Source organism: Phyllopteryx taeniolatus, chromosome 4 (genome assembly GCF_024500385.1).
Source record: "Phyllopteryx taeniolatus isolate TA_2022b chromosome 4, UOR_Ptae_1.2, whole genome shotgun sequence".
Classification (NCBI taxonomy): domain Eukaryota; kingdom Metazoa; phylum Chordata; class Actinopteri; order Syngnathiformes; family Syngnathidae; genus Phyllopteryx; species Phyllopteryx taeniolatus.
Window position 1 is genome coordinate 12,082,631 of NC_084505.1, and position 8,815 is coordinate 12,091,445.

Genomic DNA, 8,815 nt, shown 5'->3' on the forward strand with positions numbered 1-8,815 from the left:
AAAAAATTATGAGTGGTGTATTTACCAATAAAATAGCAGCCGGACATTAAAAATCATAAATAAAACAAACAAACAACAACAACAAAAACATATATAGTACATATGATCAGCATTATTTTTAAACACATATCTGGGCAAAGCTTATTAGCTGTTGCATTTTCTTACTTATTTGAAAGGTTATTCATTAAAATTACTAGGATGTGGTAGTGTTGTGCGAAAAAAATATTCTTTTATTTTGGCCTATACCAAAATATTACATTCATATTTTAAACTATTTCATTGTAATGCTCTAATATTTTGACTACTGACAATTCAGCAACAAACAACAAAACAATATTTTAAAATCTAGTTTTTAATTGTGGATTATTTGTTTCATAAATTTTATTTCCGTACGTTGTTTTTGGTTCTTAGCTACTGTATTTCCCAAATGCTGTATATTAGGTGTGTGTGTTTGTGTGTGTGTGTGTGTGTGTGCGTGTGTGCTTGTGTGTGCGTGCTTGCGTCTAAATGGTTAAATGAGAGGCATTCACTTTGTAAGTAGGTTGTCGCTTTCCGAAGTTCAGTCCATTGACATCCATTCGTTCACGGGCAGAGCTGACACATTCAATATGGCGGACGCGCTTACGTATACCCAAAAAACGATCGAATCACCGTGCAAGGTCATTCCCGGAAGGGAAAACGTTCTCTGCAGTCATTGGTTTAGAAGAGGTAGGCGAGCTCCTCTTATTGGTCATAATGTCACGTGACGTAACGTTTGCTATCCACCCAATCACAGTACGAGAAAGTTCTCCTGCGGAAGAACGATTTCAAGGAATGTCTGAGTGTAACCTGTAGCCGTGTTTGAGCAAATATTCTTGCTATGGAGCTACTCCATGTGAGCAAAACACGACTACTGCTCGTCGCAGTGTTCGGATGGTGTTTCGGGGAGGTGTTTAGTTACGGAGAGGAGAGCAGCGAGTTCACTTTCCTTTTGCAAGCCGGGAAATCCGATTGTTTCTTCCAGCGGGCAATACAGAATGGTACGATGGAGGTCGAATATCAGGTAACTTTATGCCCAATCGGCTTAATGCTCCCTATTTAAGGATTCCAGCAGTTCTTTATCCTTATTATTTGCTCTTTTCATCACTTTAGTTAACCAAGGCAAGGCAACTCTTTATATATCATAATTTTAAATATTTTTACATACAGCTTGTTTTTGAGATTTGAGTAAACATTTCATTTGTTTAAAAATTATTTATCTTTGTTCATCTAGCTATTGCGGCGACCTATAATGAGAGGCCGAACATTAAATTCTCTTGGCACAAAGTATACAATTGACCGGTGTATCCATTTTTTGATCACAATTTTTGTTTGATGGTGTGTGTGCTGTGACATTTTTCTCATGTGCAATATCTGGCTTGGTTCAATAAAGGTTTGGAAACACTGCATTAGAATATGCAGGTGTGCATAATGTGACCATGAAATATATGGATTGTAAACATGGGTATTGATATATAGTTGTACTAAACAGCAGTGCTTATTTAGTATGTAGCCTACACACAGTACTCACTATTGCAGATGACTGAACCTTTTACACTGAGAAAAACACTATATTGAGAAAATTGGAAGAAGGGGTCCACTTCCCCTTGTGTTTATGAAAATGCTAAAACCAGCAGTTCAACGTATTTAAAACAAATATATAGTTGATCTCAGCTAGGTGGTACTATTGACAAAGCAAAAATGTATTAGTGTGATATTTATTTTTGTATTTAAAAAAAATATAACATCTTTAAACATTCAAATATATTTACAATTTTAACTAAAAATACAGATTTTTTTTTTTCCTTTACATTACAAATAATAAAAGTGTGACCGCTTGTAAAATTCACCTTCAGTTGCATTTTTATTTTTCATTTAAAAAAACTGTGCAGTCTCTCATCATTTTAACTTTTTCTCTTAACCTTTTGATTTGGATGTTTTCGTTTTATAAGCAGCGGGCTGCAACCGACCCTCGGGCCGGACTTTGGACACCCCTGCCCTGTCACTATTGTTTGCTTGTCTCACGTGCTTGTGGGTCCATCTGTTAGGAAGCTAAAATGTGTGTTCGTGGGTGTGTTTTTAACACCAGGTTATAGGAGGAGCCGGCATGGATGTGGATTTCACCATCCTGAATCCAGAGGGCACCCCGATGGTTGTAGAGACCCGTCGCTCTGATGGAGTGCATGTGTTAGTGCAACCTCAAATCACACCCAGATCCTCAATCTTGTTCCTGGAAACATCTATTTATTGCCGGCTTTACTTCCTGTTTTTGCTCTTTGCCCAGGGTGGAGCCCACAGTGGAGGGAGACTATCAAGTCTGCTTTGACAACAGCTTCAGCCGCTTCTCAGAGAAAATGGTGTTCTTTGAGCTTTACGTCGAGGGGCAAGGAGGAGACGTGGGTGGTGATGAGGAGTGGGCGGGTTTAGAGGAGTTGGATGAAAACATGTTGCAGTACAAGCTGCAGGATATGAGGGTGAGCTAGCCGTTGCTAAGTTTCTGAGGAGTTCACTTTATTAATATACTCGCCTAGGGCTGTGGAAAAAAAAAATTGGCTAAGTCGACCACAAAAATTGATGGATGTGAAAATGTCTGCCTCGAGGCCATAAAAAATATTCATGAAAGCATATTTGCACGGCCCAGAACCATTTGGCCACGGTTCCATGTTTACCGCACGGACATTTGTTGCAGATGTATACACTGTTGGGTCCGTGAAAAACATTGCCAAAAACGAGGGAGGAGCATCTGTTCGTGATTTTTAAGACACTATTAGATGTGTAATGTACTTATAACATGTATTAGTGATCTAAACGGTAGTTAGTTTTTCTTGAACTAAAGTGATATTTGCTAGCACACTAATGCTAATCACAAATGTTAACTGTTGAGCAAAGGCTGACTTTCGTCTCAAATTCTGTACAGTTTATACTTCTTTTCCTTTCGGCCACAGCATGTCATCCTTTTCCATGTTAGCCTATCTCCTGCATCTTCCTCTCGAACACCAACTGCCCTCATGTCTTCCCTCATGACATCTATTAACCTTCCCTTTGGACTTCCTCTTGCTCTCTTGCCTGGCAGCTCCATCCTCATCACCCTTCTACCAATATACTCACTATTTCTCCTCTGGATGTGTCCAAACCATCGAAGTCTGCTCTCTCAACTTTGTCTCCAAAACATCTGACCTTGGCTGTCCCTCTGATGAACTCATTTTAAATTTTATCCAACCAGGTCACTCAGAGAGAGAACCTCAACATCTTCATTATCGCCACCTCCAGCTCTGCTTCCTGTCGTCTCTTCAGTGCCGCTGTCTCTAATCCGTACATCGTGGCTGGCCTCACCACTGTCTTATAAACTTTGCCTTTCATCCTGGCAGAGACTCTTCTGTCACACAACACATCTGACACCTTCCTCCATCCGCGCCAACCTGCTTGGACTCGTTTCTCCACTTCCTTACCACACTCACCATTGCTCTGGACTGTTGACCCAAAGTATTTGAAGTCCTCCACCTTTCTTCCCCCTGTAGCCTCACTCTTCCCCCTCCTCATATCTGTCTGCCGTATTTTCACGACCATAAGGCGCACTTAAAAGTCTTAAATTTTCTCCAAAATGGACGTGGCGCCTTATAATGCGGTGCGCCTTGTGTGTGCACCAAGTTCCAAAATTTGTAAATGTGTTTGTGACTTTAATGAGTGCTCTGCTTGACTGACTGGGAGCATTGTCCTGCCGACACGCTGCTTATATAGAGGAAGGCGGACGTGACTGAGAACAGTATGCGGACGTAAAGGGTGCGCGTGACAGAGGAGGCAAAAGACACGGCCCCAGTAGGTATATAGTTCCGGTATGTGCATTGGTTTGGATAAGGACCCCCGAAAATGGCACCTACGAAGAGACGCACTTACGAAGCACAGTTTAAACTGCAAGCTATTAGTTACGCGGAGGAACATGGGAATCGAGCAGCCGCGAGAGAATTCAAGATCGACAAATCCATGGTTCGCAAGTGCAGGAAGCAGGAAAATGAGCTTCGCCAAGTCAAGAAGACGAAGCAGAGTTTCTGCGGAGAAAAAAAAGAAAAACAGAAGGAGGAAACAAGGCGAGGTGGTCCAAGTTGGAAGACCAACTCGAGGAAGCAGGAAAACGAGCTTCGCCAAGCTGAGTTTCCGCGGGGGAAAAACAAGAGGCGGAAACAAGGCGAGGTGGCCCGAGTTGGCAGACACACGCAAGCAATGGATTAATTGGCAAAGAACAGCCGGGAGAAGCGTCTCTACAGTCACCATTTGACTGAGTGCAATAACTCTGAGCTTGCCATCATTCCGGGAGGCTTGACGAACCGCTGGACATCGGTGTAAACAGGGCGTTCAAAGTGAAGTTGCGAGCGGCGTGGGAGCGATGGATGACAGATGGCGAACACGGCTCTACTAAGACTAGGAGGCAGCGCCGGGCGAGTTACGCCACAATTTGTGAATGGATTGTGGATGCTCGGGCTAACGTGTCTGCTTGCACTGTTGTTCGAGCTTTCGTAAAAGCCGGCATCTTTTCTGAGGAGCCGCACGGCAACGAGACTGACTCCGACAATGACGAGCGGGAACCCGGCGTGTTTGATGGAGAACTTGCCCGGCTGTTCATTTCGGATACAGATGATGAGGACTTTGATGGATTTGTGGATGAGGATTGATCAAAAAATAACGTGACTACATCGTTAAATCAATAAAGTACAACCGAACTCAGTTTTGCTCGCGCTGCCTTTTTAAAAACATTGTTTTAGCGTGCATGCATGCTACCGTATGTTTTAAGCTATTGTATGTTTTACCATGTCTGCGCCCAATAATACGGCGTGCCTTGTGTATGTGTTACATACAGAAATAGACCCCGTAACTGAGACTGCGCCTTTTAATACGGTGCGCCTTATGGTCATGAAAATACTGTATCTATCTATCTATCTATCTATCTATCTATCTATCTATCTATCTATCTATCTATCTATCTATCTATCTATCTATCTATCTGTCTATCTGTCTGTCTGTCTGTCTGTCTCAATATCTCTCTCTTATTGTCTTCAACTTATTTTCATTCCTTTCCAGTGCATGCCTCCACCTTTCTAACTGCTCCTCCACCTGCTCCCTGCTTTCACTGCAGATCACAATGTCATCTGCGAACATCATGGTCCATGGGGATTCCAGTCTAACCTCATCTGTCAGCGTATGCACTTCTATTACTGCAAATAGGAAGGGGCTTAGGGCTGATCCCTGATGCAGTCCACCTTAAATTCCTCTGTCACACCTACACCACACCTCATCACTCTTTTGCTGCCCTCATACATGTCCTGTACTATTCTAACATACTTCTCTCGCACTCCAGACTTCGACATGCAGTACCACAGTTCCTCTCTGGGTACTCTGTCATAGGCTTTCTCTAGATCCACAAAAACACAATGTAGCTCCTTCTGACCTTCTCTGCACTTTTCCACAAACATCCTCAAGGCAAATAATGAATCTGTTGTACTCTTTCCAGGCATGAAACCATAATGTTGCTTGCAAATACTCACTTCTGTCCTGAGTCTAGCCTCCACTACTCATTCCCATAACTTCATTGTGTAGCTCATAAACTTTATTCCTTTATAGTTCCCACAGCTCTGCACATCACCCTTGTTTTTAAAAATGGGCACCAGCACACTTTTCCTCGGTCTGGGATGCTCAGAGCTACTTCGTCTAGGTCCTTCCAGAATTTCTCTTTCACCTCTAGGTCACATCCTACTTGTGGGGCATAGCCACTAATCACATTATACATAACACGCTCAATTTCAAGTTTCAGCCTCATCACTCGATCTGATACTCATTTCACCTCCAAGACATTCCTAGCGAACTCTTCTTTTTAAAATAACCCCTACTTCATTTCTCTTCCCATCTATACCATGGTAAAATAATTTGAACCCTGCCCCTAAACCTCTAGCCTTACAGCCTTTCTACATGCTCTCCTGGACACACAATATATCAACCTTTCTCCTAATCATCATGTCAACCAACCCCCGAGATTTTCCTGTCATAGTCCCCACATTCAGCTCTAGGCCCTGTGCTTTCCTCTTCTCTTTCCGCTGAAAAACCCTCTTTCCACCTCTCCTTCATCTTTGACCCACAGTAGATGAATTTCCACTGGCGACCTGTAGGTTAACGGTGCTGGTGGCGGACGTTGTTAACCTGGGCCACGACCGATCTGGTATGGAATTCTTTGGATGAATGCTCATATTTGTTTGGCAAAGGTTTAAGGCGGATGCCCTTCCTGACGCAACCCTCTGCATTTATCCGGGCTTACTCAGGTTCTCGAATTAACAATAGGATAATCGATTTAAGAAGATTCGATAGTGACAGCCCTAATTCGCTGACCAGCCGTAACATTATGACCACTTGCACAACATTAGAATCTCAAATATTTTGCATTCAATAATTGTGGATGTAGTTTGTCAAGGTGTAGTATTGTACTGCGTCATACTGAACACTGTTTTAACTGATTGACATAAGCAAAATATTCGGCACAGCTCTACATCACTGCCAACCACGACATGCGTAAATACAATTTAATACCAATTCCTCTGCCTCATGCATTGTTTTGCTGTAATTACTGTAATAATAATTTGTGAAAATGCATGTTTAAAAAAAAAAATTCCCCTCATTCCATTTGTTGTTGCATGGAGGTGCCGATTCTCTGTTGACCAATCAAAACACTGCAGTATAGGTAGCTACATCTGTTATGTAACGCTCCACTGATATCCAGCCATCCATTCTCTGTACAATTATCCTCACTAGGGTCACAGGCGTGCTGACGCCAACCAGTCGCCGTCCACTGATGTTGGTCCTGCAATTATACCAGTTCATATTATTGTTTGATATCCCTGGCGGATTTGACATTGGACCTGCACTCTGCATCTCTTTGGCGCTCTCAACTCTCACTGCAGTTTGGTCGAAAAGTGTAGAATTATTAATGTGTGCTGAAAACTAGACACAAAGGCTGATTACCCTTTACTTCCTCAGGAGTATATGGACTCTGTACACAAACGTCTAGAGCGTAGTCGGCAGATGCAAACTGTGCTGCGAGCTTTTGAGGCGCGGGACCGAAACCTTCTGGAAGACAACCTGTGGAGGGTCTCGTTTTGGTCGTGTGCCAGTGTGCTGGTGATGCTGTGCGTGGCCTTCACGCAGGTAACATGCTGTTCATTACTACGTTTAGTGAATCATATGGCTGATTTTTACAAATTTGTGGACCCCTCCCCCTCTTTAGGTCTACACTGTGCGTAAACTTTTTGACGATAAGCGTAGAGTGTTTACATAGAAGGAACTCTCAACTGTGACAAGACAGACTGGGCGAGGATCCCAATCCACTACAAGGGTGGAGATATTTAATTGTATATAAACACCAGCTGACGGCATCAATTGATGTGGTTCACATCTGAAAGCTTGTCACGCACCAGTCTGAGCATGAAGTTCACGATGAAGAGCAATTCCTATGTTGGTGGCCTTTTTGTTTCCTTTAGTGCCTTTATAATGTGAAATTTTAGCACAAACTGATGCAAAAATACATTTGAAAAGGCACTGCAGTTCATTTTGCAGTTAAACAATGTTGTGTCTGGCTTTATGCTCCTTAAGTTCTTCTAATTTTTGTTTTTGCGAAAGGTGAAAGGGCAGTGGCTTGTAAAACCTGTTATCCCTTCCAGTTTACACATGGTAACAATGTGCAATAGTTTTGTATTTGTTGTACCATTTACTTCTTTCGAGCTTGTTTTTAAAAAATCAATTACAATAATGGTACTGTGCCTTTGTGCTAAAGGATTCTACTCTGTACTTTTTGGGGGAATGTATCCAATGAGTGATACTGCCATTGTAAAATTTAAAAGCAAGAATTTCAAGAGAGTCATTGCTTTGATTTTAATGTTTTTAGGTTTTGTGAGATAAGACTGTCTTGGACATTGTGTAAAAAATATGTTGTACTCGCAGCTATTTAAACAATAAAATCACAATAATTACAAAAATCTACATTTTATTTTCTACAGTTATGGCAATGTTCTGTTCGCAAATAAAAAGTTGTTTTATATTGCGGTGGTATGTGGCATGTTTGCTTTATGTGGTGAGAAGTGATCCAAGTTGTTTTGACAAGGTGAAACGTTCAAGATACAGTATATGTATAAACATTTCTTCCTATCCACATGATGATTGTTTGAATATTCACACATATGGCACTCATTTTCGATACATACATACAGCCAGGTATATCTCGCTAAATTTGTTTAATGTCAAATGCTATTTCAGTGGTTATAAAAGTGAGAGAGTCACCACACACAGCATAAAGTGTAATTTTATTTTTGTAAATTTGATGACCAACATCCACCATCTCAAGAAATTATACTACATAAGAAAACATCAAAATGGTTAAGCTCAGTCTGGAAGAAGTTGGGCTTTGGAGTCAGAGGACATGGGTTTGAGTCCCACTCTTGGCAAAATATAAAGAGAAAAAAATTGTCTGCGAGTTGTTGCATAGATACACTAGTCTGCTTTCTGGCTACTGTCAACGTGCCCTCGAGCAACAACCCAGCTCAACTGGTGCACCACACTTTGCGCACCTCTCACTCAGAATCTCTCCTTGCATGCCTACATGTGTGTGTCTGGTTCTGAATGTGATGTGTAGTACAAAGTATACATTGGAGTGGTGAGTTGGAGTTCCCCTTGAAGGACACCATTGAGTGAAATATAGTTAAATCTAGTTAATTAGTCTTCTGATAATTATTTTCCTGTGTTTAATGAATTTGGTAGATTGTGG

General features: G+C 41.7%; 1 protein-coding gene across 1 annotated transcript; it reads left to right on the plus strand.

Annotated features, from left to right (window-relative positions):
• The first annotated feature begins 768 nt into the window (after positions 1-768).
• Positions 769-8,092, plus strand: tmed1b (transmembrane p24 trafficking protein 1b). The gene is made up of 5 exons (XM_061769511.1): positions 769-1,042; positions 2,108-2,205; positions 2,303-2,492; positions 7,036-7,203; positions 7,283-8,092. The coding sequence occupies exons 1-5, from the start codon at positions 860-862 to the stop codon at positions 7,331-7,333; spliced, it is 690 nt and encodes a 229-aa protein (XP_061625495.1). The 5' UTR covers positions 769-859; the 3' UTR covers positions 7,334-8,092.
• Positions 8,093-8,815: the final 723 nt, after the last annotated feature.

Coding starts and splice junctions, on each gene's coding strand:
- tmed1b (XM_061769511.1), top strand. CDS start 860: ATGGAGCTACTCCATGTGAGCAAAACACGACTACTGCTCGTCGCAGTG. Junction 1,043..2,107: donor CGATGGAGGTCGAATATCAG/GTAACTTTATGC, acceptor TTTTAACACCAG/GTTATAGGAGGAGCCGGCAT. Junction 7,204..7,282: donor TGTGCGTGGCCTTCACGCAG/GTAACATGCTGT, acceptor CCCCCTCTTTAG/GTCTACACTGTGCGTAAACT.